Source organism: Trachurus trachurus, assembly GCF_905171665.1.
Source record: "Trachurus trachurus genome assembly, chromosome: 9".
Lineage (NCBI taxonomy): Eukaryota > Metazoa > Chordata > Actinopteri > Carangiformes > Carangidae > Trachurus > Trachurus trachurus.
The window spans coordinates 6,669,614-6,683,528 of record NC_139895.1 but is presented as its reverse complement, the minus strand read 5'-3'; the positions used below and the strand labels follow the sequence as shown (position 1 = coordinate 6,683,528).

Genomic DNA, 13,915 nt, shown 5'->3' with positions numbered 1-13,915 from the left:
TGGTGTGTGTGCATGGAGGCCATGGCGGTTGAGTGCATTACTTATTGTTTTCTATGAAACAACTGTACCTGCTGATCCCAGGTCTTTCTGAAGCTCTTCACCAGTGTCCTGGACTGTTAGGGAACCCTTCTGATTATTGTTTTGACTCCTGTTTTGCAATAGTAAGGTTGTGTAGGTCTTTAGACAGCTCTTAGACAGCTCTTTGCCATTGCCCATCATGCAATACTTATTGTCTGACACCTTGGTGGTGAGAAACCTTTTTAAAAGGCATCAATCAGGACTAAACCAGCAGATATTACTTTGCACTGATAGGAGACAGGATGACAAACTCCAGCTGTTTTCTTGGCTTTCCATACCTTTTTGCCCCTCCTTCTCTTCATGTGTTCAATACTTATTCCCTGTGTCATTTCACTTTATTACACATAACTTAATTTATGGACATTAATGTTCGGATTTCTTTGTATGTGTGCATTACTTGGGTTGATGCCGACATCTGGTGAAAATTTCATGTCAATAGCTCTATTAGAAATATATTTTCTGAGAAAAATGTTGACGTGTCCAATACTTATTTTCCCCGCTGTATAAGGAGAGGGGGTGGGAGTTTATAAGTTTTACTTCTTCTCACTCCTTTTTGAATATGTATTCTATATCTCATGTTTAAATGTTTTGTCCTATTCTCTTTTTTTATCATTTTATTTTCATATTCGAAATAAACACTTCAATCAATCAATCAATCAATCAATCAATCAATCAATCAATCAATATTAAAACCAGCTGATAAAAACAAGCTGCAGAGTAAAAGCCACGCCCACTTAGCAGGAAGTGTAAACCAGTTTCATATCACTGGTGCTGCCTGAAATGTCCGATCTTCTGTATTAGAGGGTCTTCACACCTTCATAAGGTCCATTAACATAATGTATATATTCTTTATTTCATTCCACTGATTCATCCTGCAGTGATTTATAAAACTGACCACATCTCCAATCTGTTGGACACGTATGAATCATCGTCATCCTGCGTCACGACTCAGGACTGTGAATTGCGTAGATGCATTTTAATAACATGCTCCGTTGTGGAGAGACGGCCACTAATACCCCAGCTCCTGCTCTGACCTGTGTGTGTGTGTGTGTGTGTGTGTGTGTGTGTGTGTGTGTGTGTGTGTGTGTGTGTGTGTGTGTGTGTGTGTGTGTGTGTGTGTGTGTGTGTGTGTGTGTGTGTGTGTGTGTGTGTGTGTGACGGGTTGGATTGTCGTTATTGCACAGTATTACACGTTGTTGTTGTGTGAGCTTCAGAGGGAAAAATAAAGTTTGTTTTGGAAAATATTTGCTTCAAAAACGCACAGAGAACACACAGTGAAGGCTGAGCTGCTGGAGCTCGGTGTTCAGAGGAAACACAGATCAGTTGTTTTGTTGATGATGATGATGATGATGACGACAGAGAGCTGCAAGGAGGCCTGAGTCAACGACTGAGTCAGTCTACAGAGGCCTGGTGACCAGCTGGAGGGGTGTGTGTGTGTGTGTGTGTGTGTGTGTGTGTGTGTGTGTGTGTGTGTGTGTGTGTGTGTGTGTGTGTGTGTGTGTGTGTGTGTGTTGAGCCGTTTTCTGATCAGAAAAACAAGACGTCACACGGTCGGACGGAGACGGAGAGCAAGATGGAGAAAGATGAGGAAGAGCTGGAGCTTTACACTGACATTTTAAGGGATAGTTCAACATTTTAGCAAATTGGTCCATTGCCATAATCCCTATAGTCATAGCAGTAGGTTCGTTACCTTTAATTGTCGGTGCAAGCTATTTTTAGAACGGCGGAGCAGAGCCGTGAGCTGCTCAGAGCTACGCTACGGAGGCTCATGGGATTTCTTGGTTTCCCTCATCAAACTCATTAAATACACAATCCAACAACTCCAAAACGCTCTGGTGGACAAGTTGTGACCTGCACATTCACCACGCTATGAGATAATAACACAACGTTACCAGACAGAGTTGTTTTAGAGGGAAATTCATGCAAAACCGCTGATGCGTGTTGCCTTCAGGGACAGTTTTTCATCAAGCAGTCTCTGTATTTCCCTCTAAAACAACTCTGTCTGGTAACGTTGTGTTATTATCTCATAGCGTGGTGAATGTGCAGGTCACAACTTGTCCACCAGAGCGTTGTGGAGTTGTTGGATTGTGTATTTGATGAGTTTGATGAGGGAAACCAAGAAATCCCATGAGCCTCCGTAGGCTCTGCTCCACCGTTCTAAAAATAGCTTGTACCGATAATTAAATTTAACGAACCTACTCCTAAAACTATAGGGATTATGGCAATTGGCCAATTTGCCTAAATGTTGAACTATCCCTTTAACATAAAAAGCATAGCATCGTGAGTTTACCTGCACAAAAATCATTCAAATCGATCATAATGTAAGGAACTGAGAGGTTATGGGGGAATAACCAGTGCAGCAGTGCCAGAGATGTTATAAAGGGATAATCTGCAGACTTTTCTGCTCCGTCAGCTGACTCACCTGTCGACTTGTTGGAGGCTCTTCGTCTGATTTCCGTCACCATGAGTCGTGAGACCTGGGTGGTGAACTGCAGCAGGTCGGCGAACTTCTCTGTCATGGTGCTGGGTGGAGCGTTCCCAAAGACCTGCAGCAAAGCAAACAAACACAGCAAATGTTTTTTTTAATCAAACAAAATACAGAAAGAATTTAAAGAACTAAAAATCCACAAGACGTCACTCTGGATTACAAAGAAGAAACATTAACGCAGGTTTTAAATGACCGCAGACGTTTATTCTAATGGAAAGAACATGTAATAAACTGGTCATTATTTGCTATTAAGTCCTGTAAAAAGCTGTAATCTCATCAGGCCGGGACCAGCAGGATGCGTCGAGGTGGAGGGACACCGGGTAATTTATTTATGTGTTTCCTGGCAGGTTGTGATGTTACAGTCACAGTGCAGACTGCAGCCTGACTGCAGCTGGAGCCTCTGACGGGAGCTGGACAAAGATACACAGCACTTCATCCGCCAGTGAGGCTCATTGTGTATTTATTTATCCAGAAGATGTCGCGGTAAAGAAGACCTGAAGGCTGGAGGTTGGAAGCTGGAGGCTGGAGGTTAAAGGGATAGTTCAACATTTTGGCAAATTGGCCCATTGCCATAATCCCTATAGTCATAGCAGTAGGTTCGTTACCTTTAATTGTTGGTGCAAGCTGTTTTTAGAACGGCGGAGCAGAGCCGTGAGCTGCTCAGAGCTACACTACGGAGGCTAATGGGATTTCTTGGTTTCCATCAAACTCATACAATACACAATCCAACAACTCCAAAACGCTCTGGTGGACAAGTTGTGACCTGCACATTCACCACACTATGAGATAATAACAGAACGTTACCAGACAGTTGTTTTAGAGGGAAATTCATGCAAAACCACTGATGCAGGTTGCCTTCAGGGACAGTTTTTCAGCAAGCAGACTCTGTATTTACCTCGAAAACGGCTCTGTTTCGTAACGTTCCATTATTATCTCATAGTGTGGTGAATGTGCAGGTCACAACTTGTCCACGAAAGCGTTTTGGAGTTTTGGGACTTTGTATTTGATGAGTTTGATGAGGGAAACCAAGAAATTCCTTTAGCCTCCGTAGCATAGCTCTGAACAGCCTGACGCTCTGCTCCGCCGTTCTAAAAATAGCTTGCACCGACAAATAAAGGTAACAAACCTACTGCTATGACTATAGGGATTATGGCAATGGGCCAATTTACCAAAATGTTGAACTATCCCTTTAAAAGCTGGAGGCTGGAGGTTAAAAGTTGGAAGCTGGAGGTTGGAGGCTGGAGGCTAGATCCTAGATCCTGCAGCCTGGAGCCTAGAGGCTAGAGCCCCGCTGCACTGAGAGTGCTACTACTTTTGAGTTGTGACATGAATGACGCCACCAGTGAGTGAATCACAGCCGGCGTTGGGTAATTAGCCGGCGAGTCAAGAGACCCTCGGTGAGACACTCCAGTCTGAGGAGGACACTCCACAGAGCTGCTGCTGCAAAGCTGCAAAACACAGCGAGGCAAACAGAGGAGAGACTCACTCCTCCGTCCTCTGCTTCCCCCGGTGAATTCACACATACGTACATGAAGGAATCTGACATGAATCTGTGGCTCTTCTCACAAAACTTCCCCTTTAATCAATCAGATGTTCTATTTATATATTGATGTGGTTTAACTGATGTCACCTTACCATGTCAATATATTTAGATTTTTAAATAAATATAAATATAAAACAGTTAAAAAGAAGGATTCCTCCTGTGAAAATAAATGAGCACTGGTTCAACAATTTACTGTATGTAGAATCACCTCTGGCTTGTGGATAGAAAGATGTTAAGATCTTTACTGTTAGAATCTGTTGAAACAGTTCAACAAACACACCTCACACTCCATAATTTGTCTCACATGACATGTTAGTGTTGGTAACTTCCTCTGACAGCTGTGACTTCACTTCTTTATCTTGTTGCAGTCTGTGGCTTCTCCAATAAGCACCGTGTTGACACACACACACCTGTATGCACCAGGTGTGTGTGTGTGCATTACACAATAGTCACTTTGTCACCAGAGAGTCAGCCTGTCTGTCATCAACTAGCTCCAGATTAGATTTAATTCTGGAGCTTCTGCCCCCCCGACACACACACACACAGCTCTGTGGTCACTTACATGGTTCATATAAAAGCCTGTAACGATACACCAACAGTCACAAGCCTTGTACTTTGTATAAAAAGAGTTCAACATGTGAAGATCTAACATCCATCCGAGCGCCGATCAGCTGAGCCAGAGCTGCACAGCTGGAGCAGTGTGTGTGTGTGTGTGTGTTTTATAACATCAGCAAGAAATAAAACATCTAAACTATAAAAACAAAGCTGCTCCATGTGTTATTTAAGTCGGACGGGCACTCAGAGATGACATCATCCAGTTCAGAGGTCAGTAGGTCAACCTACAGTCTGGATGCTGATCGGCACAAGCCTAGTCACAGACATTCAATAGAGGATTTTTTTTCTATATTTTTCTATATTGGCTTTCATGTTGTTGTTATTTTGCAGTGCATGCCTACATATACTTATGTATGTGTATTATTGTATATATTTTTCTATATTGCACTGTCGACATTGTCTTTATACAGTATATATGTGTGTGTGTGTGAGAATGGGACTTATATACCCGCTGCTAAGGGCCATTGCATTTGGATCCATCCATTTATCCATGCACTTTATCTATTTAAACTTGCACTTGCACTTTAAAAACTGGCACTTTATACCCAGCACTTTATAGAATTCATGCTGACATTACTGAACTTTATGTATAGGTATGAATATATATATATGATGTGAATTACTGTTTAACTCTTTGTGTATTTTATTTGTTGTGCCATTTCAAACGGCGACTCAGGTTCGTGGGTTAGAGTGTTTTGTTATTGGTTTGGATACGCGTATCGTTACAGGCTGATTCATATATGTGACAGACGAGGTCACACCTGCTGCACGGGTGAGGTAACCACGGTGATTTCCATCCTATCTAACTGCAGCTGCACAATCACACAGTCTGTGAGCCGAGCAGCCAGGTGTAGTATGGAAATGAGCCGTTAACCACAGGATCTGACTCCCGGTCCACACACACACACAGAGGAACACAGAGGAACTCAACTCACCCGGTTAAACACAGGCAGCATCATGTAGAGCTTCTCCTCCTGCTCCTTCTGGGTCATGTGGCGCGGAGGGTGGCACAGCTCGGAGAACAGGCGCCGCAGGTGCATCAGGCCCAGGGCGTTGTCCTGGGGGCTGCACTCCTCCTGCCGCGGCCGCCCCATGATCCGCTTCACCATGTTCATCTTGAGCGGCTTTGTCAGGGCAAAGGCAGCCCTGTGGAGGGAGGAGGGAGGAGGAGGAGGATTAATAACACTCATAATGGTAACAATAAATAACTTTCATTATTCAAAATGGCTTCAGTGCAGCGCTGCAGTCAACTCTTGGAGAAAATTATTATATACACATACAGTATGGCCCAAGCGAAGTGGGATTTTTTGGGCCAATCCTGACACCAATATTGGGGAGTAAAAGCTCCCAATATTCTATAAATCAGACAATATTACACACACATTTTTGCAATGAACACTCAAATACGATTCAAACAAATACCAATTAATAACTCCTGCAGTAAACTCTTGGGGAAAAATGTCCATAAAATAGATAAAAATAACAGTACAAAGAAGGTGAAAATCCTCTGATGGATAATGAAACGTTGTTTTCAGTCAAACCACAAACTGAATGAACAGCAACACAAATAGGGCTGGGTTGAAAAAAAAAATTCATATCGATCTTCATTTGAAAGATGCGATATCGATTCATAAAATCTTTAGATTGATCTTTGCCTGATTGCACTAATGTCTACTCCTGAGTGGGTCATGTTAAATAAATGCATTGCATTAATGTAACTGCTTTTCAGTCAATTTAATGGAAACATGAATATTTTGAATAAAACACCAGGTTAGAGAATTCCAGCTTTGTACAATTTGCAACATTAGTTTTGTGAAAATCTCTTTCATAACCAAGGAAATTAGTGTTAAAACTGAAATATCTCTAAATGAATCAATAACGAATCGAATTGGGAAGTTTGAAGACACAAAAATAGTTTTTCATCGACCGACACACAGTACATTTACATGACACTTGAAAAAAAACGAATCACTGCCTTAATCCGACTAGAACTGGACAACTGAGTGCATGTAAACGCATTAGTCCGACTCCGATTAAGACACCCAGATAATGTGATTGGAAATTGATTTTCTTCAGCATGTCTACGCCTTAATCAGACTGAAACTGGACAATGCATGTGCACTGCTCCACACCAGTAGAGACGACACAAAGTAGAGCAGAGAAGCTGGCCAAGTAAAGAAAAAAAAAACAGATTGTTTATATTCAGTTTTTTTACTCTGTGACAGAAAAGTCAACAGGACAAGGTGCTGTATTAAAGCAGAAGTAAGTGATATATTTGTGTTAATATAAGTCTTAAATAGTTATATCTTCCGACAGCAATCACTTACATAGAGTGTTTGGACTGAAACACGGGTCTGTCAGTCACTCTGCTCTGCTCTGAGCCGAGGAGAAAACATTTATCGTATCCTACAGTTTTTATCCAATGAGGAGAGAGAACGGCATGCAGGGCTGTGTGTGCAGCCAAGGAACGCCGTGAATGTGGCGACGTAGGGACGAGGACTGTTATGGTGCGTTCAAGGAAACTCGTAACTCCTGTTTTTCCGACCTGTGAAGTTGTATCAGTTCGATCTGGTGCGAGTTCACCGGTCGGAAGTTACGAGTGGCCGTTATAGTGACTTTCACCGGTAAAACAGGTCGGAAAAACACGAGTGGGTTGCCTGGAACGCTACAAAGTCGTAAGTTGTGACTTGAAGCTGTAATTTACGATTTCAAAAGCCTGCCTGGAACGCAGCATTAGCGAAAACGACCGGGTCGCTTACTTCTGCTTTAACCTGCTGCCTGACGAGGAGGAGACGTTCCTGTCAGTTATTCTCTGTTGCATGTAAACCGGGACAAGGACAGAAGTCGGATTAGACGCCAAAACTGAATTTTGAGCAGAGCTGGATGAAGCTGTGACTGTCAACGTACTGACAGACGGTGAAACTGAGACGATCAGTTCTTTACATCAGGGATCAATAACTGTTATAGGTTACAGGAATCAGGATCAGCTCATGAACTGGCTGAAACTCAGTGCTCATGACGATGATGATGATGATGGAGCAGCTTCCTGCCTCGGTGACTCAGGTGTTTTCTCCTCTGAACCGTTTCTCTTCCCTCCAGTCGACAGCTCGGTTGTGGTTTTTTCTACACGCGCTTCTCTCTGCAGACCATCTTTTTAAGACGGTTGCTAGGAGACCGAGCAGCAGAAGCCCACGTACGACACAGATAAACATCCGCTGATGAAAACAGAGCCAGCCGACCGGAGGAGACACTGGTGGTGACCGAGGCCTCGCCCACTCCCCCCACCATACAGTATGATGATGGAGCCTTCAGGGGGCGTGGGAGAAAACAACGACTTTGTTTTTGCTTTTACACGACGTGAAAAACAAAACGTTTGAAGCTCAGCTCTGGTTTTCTGGATCGTACAGATTCACGCTCAGGCAGTGCTGTGTTTACACCTGTGATGATGATGATAATGATGATGATGATGATGATGATGAAGGCACCATTACTCCGACCACTGGACTCTTTCACCAGCTGCAAGCTTGACCTACTTTTGAAATCACATGGAGCTGAAGAGGTTTTGATACTATAACAGGTGAAACTGTGTGGTCGATCGGCAGCCATGACAGTCCTTCTTCTAACAAAATAAATAAATGCAATGAAACGATGCAAGGAGACGCTTGAAAAAAGCAGGTTTTAATTTGATGATTAAATAATGTGGAACTTAATCTGAGCAGTAGTAGCAAACAAAAAGCTTCAAATATAAAAGTTTGTTTTGAGAGTCACAGCCAAACAAACCTTAAAATGGGTATTAATGAACTGAATAACGCGACCAACGCTGCAGGATCGCAGGATCGATACCGGCTCAATGGTGCAGTTAGTTTCACTCGGTCACTGTGTCACTTCCTCTCCAGTCCACACACACTTCATTATGCCTCCAACCGTTGTACCTGAGGTTCGATCACTTCCTGTCATGAAGGCGTCACAACCCTCTGACGTGAACATCAACAGATAAACGGTCAGTTTGGTGATGAAGCCCAACCTGTGGATCTCTTATTAGGTTTAAACTGGATGTGAACAGACTTGTGGTTTTGTTTCTGTATCAGTATCATCATCAGACCGACTGCAGCCTGACCCTGACCCAGAGAACCACACATGTTGCAAGCCTGAATCGGAAATTCCTACAGTAGTACAGACCGTGAATGCAGCACTCTGAGCTAACAATGTGTCAAAACCAATTGTTGATACTGTGTATTATTATGTATCTTTATTTATTTTCAAAGCAGATAAAAAGTATTTCTACTTTAAAGCTCTTTTGTTGCTCCTAATGCACTTTTTGATGAATGAGCCTGTGTCACATTTGAAACTTAGACGGATAAACACTCAAGACCTCTGTAGTCTGGCCTCACTGAATTTTTATTGATTACATTTTTCTTTATAGATAAATACTATTTTTTATTGCCATCTCTTGTTTTGAATTGTTTTTGTTTACCATTTTATTCCCTCTTTATATATTTATCTATTCTTTATTATTTCATGTTATTGTTTCCATCCTTTTATGACCTAAACACTTGTTTAAATATTTATTTCTACTTTTTATTTTTATTATATTTATCCTCTTCTCTAGTGTTTCCTCTGAGTTTTTAATTCTGCATGAGTGTGTGGGAGATGTTTTGTTTTGTCTGTTGTGATCTTCTGTAAAGCACTTTGTGTTCCTTCCCTCTGCATGTAAAGTGCTCTATAAATAAAGTTTGATTGATTGACTTGATTTTCTTTACATTCGCTTGCGTTGATGTAAAATTAGTCTAAAGCTCGATATCTCTGCTTCAACTGAATAATCGCTCTGGTACTGTGATGTTACAACTGAATAACTTTAAATTACTGTGTGTTAAATGTAATTGGTGATTTCTCACACACTCCATGTAGGTGTCGCCACACACACAGTTAATATGTGTGTTTTTGTTGTTTTTCAGGGTGAACCCTTGTGCTCCATGTTTCCCCGACACCAGCCGGTAAAACAGAGCGACGCTCCGTCTTCACGCGTCGCTCAGCACAAGGAAAATATCCCTCTTTAAACAAATCTGGACTCAGACCAGCCAGCCTCGGGGTAAGAGCCCCTCTGAGCCGGCTCATTCACTCTTGGCAAGCGTCTCCATCTGTTGGCTGTATATGATGGATTTGATTGGGTTGTTGTCATATCACAATGGTTGGCACTCGGTTGGAGAAGCTCGGTGCTGCTAAAGTCGTCTGCTGCCAAAACAAAACAAGACTTCTGAATCATGTGAGTGAGGAGGAGGAGGACGCCGCCCGTTGCTGCTGCTGCTGCTGCTGCTGCTGCTGTGTTCGTTTCCTGCTCCTACGGTTCTGTTCCTATCGATATCATGTGATAATCAATGAACCAATGTGACGACTGATTTGTGCCACGGAAGAATTGAAGTTCAGTGAGTGAAATAGTTAGAAGACCTTGTTTTATCATATTGCAGCGATCAGCCATAACATTATGACCACCTGTCTGAAGCCGCGTTTCCACTGCTGGAGTTCCTGGTACTGATCTGACTAATGGTAGAGGGGTAGGAACGAATGAATGAATGAATGAATGAAATGAATGAATCTTTACAGGAACCATCCTTGAACTCACCCGTCTTCGAACTTCGCTATTCGAACAGAATTCAAATTATTTTAAAAATGAGAACATTCGAAGGTGGAAACTGAGGTTTGAACGTGTGACTTCCGCAACAACGCAAATTAAATCCAAACTCATCATGTGTCATGACATTCGGGGCAGTAAACATGTTGATAAAACAAAGTATTTTGTTGTTGTTATGCGCGACGTAGACCTGCAGCTTCAAATTTACGAGCAGAGTTTTCTTTTAATTGCCCATTTATACCGTGCGCCTACGTGTTCCCACACTACACACAGATTTTTTTTAATCGATTGATCTGCAGACTACTTGCGTGCTGATCAGGGATCAACTGCGATCCGTTGCACCACTACTTCGAATATTTAGATTTCCCTTCTTGATGTTTAATATTGAGTTGGTAAAACTAAAGTGTGTTGCAAATGTTACATAACAGATTTGGTTGGAATGCCCTTAACTGGACGCGGGACGTACTAATAAGCTGGTATAGGTGTATATATAATGAGCTAAAAACAAAACAAAAAAACATAAAAAATTTGAATATAATTTGAATATTTAACTAAAAAAAAACTTAAATTTATGTTGTTTTTCGATCGTCACAAAATCGCATGATCGCGTAGCCGTCTGTCAAAATTTAATACGTCTTTTACTGACTTATTCTTTCTTTTTTCCGGCTGTGTAGATGCTTTTTAAATAAAGCTGGGGGTTTTTAAATGACGCTTATTTTGGGATTTTTTTCTCTTGCTCTGAGAACACCCAATCAGCACAAAGTAAAAGTAAAAGTTCCTGCAGTGGAAACGGTCCATTTTGCTGCCAAATACACAACAAACTGCGATGCAATGTGTGTTCAGACAGCTTTCTATCAGAACCAGCATGAACTTCTTCAGCAGCTTGAGCAACAGTAGCTGGTCTGTTGGATCAATGAGCCCTGACCTCTGTGAGATGTTCTGACTCCGTCGTCCTTGTTGTCAAACCAGCTCAAATCCTCACGTCTGAACCATTTTTCCTGCTTCTTTTCTTCTAACACATCAACTTAAAGGACAAAACGTTCGCTTGCTGCCTCATGTTTCCCTCCCACTAGCAGCAGCCATGATGAAGTGTTATTCACTGTCACTCCTCCACTTCCACCTGCCATCGGTCATAAATTCACAGATTCGATTCGATATTCAGCCCGACACCAGACGTCAGTCAACTCCACCGGCCGTTCGTTCGTCCTCTTCTGTCCGGTCTTCTCATGTTCAAGGTCTGACGTTTTCCTTTTCATGACCGGCATCTCAACAACCTCACCGCCAGCGCCGACTCTCCCCGTTGTCCCACCCTGCCGGGGGTTTTTCCCTCTCTAAGAACCGCCATAAAAGACGGCGGCGAGGACGTGAAGAGCAGCGTAATGGCCACAGGAGGAGACAGAGGAACGTCCTGGTTTGTAGGAACGTGGCGTCGTCTGCACAAACTAACAGAATTACCTCAGACTGAAGGCTTTGGTAACTTGTTCTGCCTTTCAGCCCCACACAGCGAGCAGCAGCTTCTGGCCTCCGGGTGAACTCACATCTAAACTGATGCACTTACACTCCATCTGATTAGGTGCAGTCAAACTAAATCTAAAGTGAGTGCACATATTCATTTTTTACTATGAATTGGTAAAGGGATAGTTCAACATTTTGGCAAATTGGCCAATTGCCATAGTCCCTATAGTTTTAGAAGTAGGTTTGTTACCTTTATTTGTCAGTGCAAGCTATTTTTAGAACGGCGGAGCAGAGCCGTGAGCTGCTCAGAGCTACGCTACGGAGGCTCATGGGGATTTCTTGGTTTCCCTCATCAAACTCATCAAATACACAATCCAACAACTCGACAACGCTCTGGTGGACAAGTTGTGACCTGCACATTCACCACGCTATGAGGTAATAACGGTGAGGGATGAAGGACACCAAGAAATCCATGAGCCTCCGTAGTGTAGCTCTCAGCAGCTCACGGCTCTGCTCCGGGTGCATGACGTCTGTCCGACTACCCATTTCTCCGACCATACATTTCTTTATTTTTGCATCCATTAGTCCGACCTCCCACTTCTCCGACTTAAGTAGCCCTAACCCTTAACCTTACCCTAAACCTAACCTTAACACTGTAGAATGGGTAGTCGGAGAAATGAGCCATCGGACTTTTGGGCAGTCGGACTGATGTATGCTCCCCCTCTGCTCCGCCGTTCTAAAAATAGCTTGCAGCGACAATTAAAGGTAACAAACCTACTGCTATGACTATAGGGATTATGGTAATGGGCCAGTTTGCCAAAATGTTGAACTATCCCTTTCAACACATTCACCTGGTTCGTGTCTGGACACTTCCCAGCATGCAAAGCTAGTGAACACCACATCCAAAGATCAAACTGGTCCAACACTAAAACACACCTGTACCTGAGCCACAATGAGTTGAAAGAATTTGCGGGTGGGCTGGGCCAGTGTCAGATGATTAAGAATGTTTGTGTGCACTAATGTTACTTAAATGTAAAAGAAATCTTACGTTCAGATTACATCCAGTTTCAAAGTTTGCGGTCTCTAATTTGCCACATATGGTCCTTGGTTTGCCCATGCCTGATGTAAACTCACATGTACACAAAGAAAAAAAAAGGAAAGGACATAATGTAGAAACATATACACTTCATGTCCAATTTACTATCTACATATATTGAAAATCTAATAAAATCTGATATGAATCCAGTGAAGTTTAGTTGTTCACTTTTCCCAGACACTACTGTAGTTACAAAGTGTTTTACAATAAAATGCAAAATTCATCTGTATATTCATTTTATTTAAATGTGTTTGTTATTTTTAGTTCCGTCTTCTCACACTAACAAGCAGCAACACATTACACATGCATTTCTCTTCCAAAAAGGACTTTATAATCATATATTAACCACCAGTAATTTGCCAAAGCAGCATCACACAGAGAGATGACAGTTTTCTCAGTCCAGATTTCCAAAAACAGATGTTATTTGTATATAAATTGACTCAGTGTCTCCGCTGAGAAAACATCAAGTTAAATGACATAGTAACAGTTGTCATAACATTTGTTTGCTGGTTCTCTTCTCTGCCACTGTTGCTATTTGGTGCAAAATGCATTCTGGGATACCCCTTGCCCCCAACGAATCAATGCAACCTCGATAAAAATGTGGATCTAAAAGGTTTCTAGAATTTGAAGCATCGTCATTAAGGACCTTAGGACTCTCAACCAAACTCAACCACAATCCCAAAAGCAAGGAATCAAAAGAAAAAAAAAAAACTACCAACGCAGCCGTGAATCATGGTTTGAGTTTGGTTACATCTGTGCGTTCAACCTCTTCCCCCGTCGGTTTGAGAAGTGGGAATTTCACAGGTGGGACGATTTACGACACATGATGGAGATCAAAAGAGACAAAGACCTGAAAGGCTGAAGGGTTTGACATTTACAAAGCAGCCTGTGTTGGCAGCGATGCACACACACCCACACACACCCACACACATACACACACACACACACACACACATACACACACACAGAGTTCAGCTCTTATTAAGCAGCCGCTCTGCCCGTCTGAGATAA

At 42.4% G+C, this 13,915-nt stretch overlaps 1 protein-coding gene across 1 annotated transcript in view; it reads right to left on the bottom strand.

The window, feature by feature from the left end:
* Positions 1-13,915, bottom strand: part of wdfy3 (WD repeat and FYVE domain containing 3) — a 178,009-nt gene that overhangs the window by 140,857 nt on the left and 23,237 nt on the right. The window contains exons 2-3 of the mRNA XM_083979941.1: positions 5,660-5,870; positions 2,501-2,624 (exon numbers count right to left, since the gene is read on the bottom strand). Of these exons, the coding sequence (XP_083836067.1) occupies positions 2,501-2,624; positions 5,660-5,870 (335 nt within the window). The remainder of the gene's footprint in view (positions 1-2,500; positions 2,625-5,659; positions 5,871-13,915) is intronic.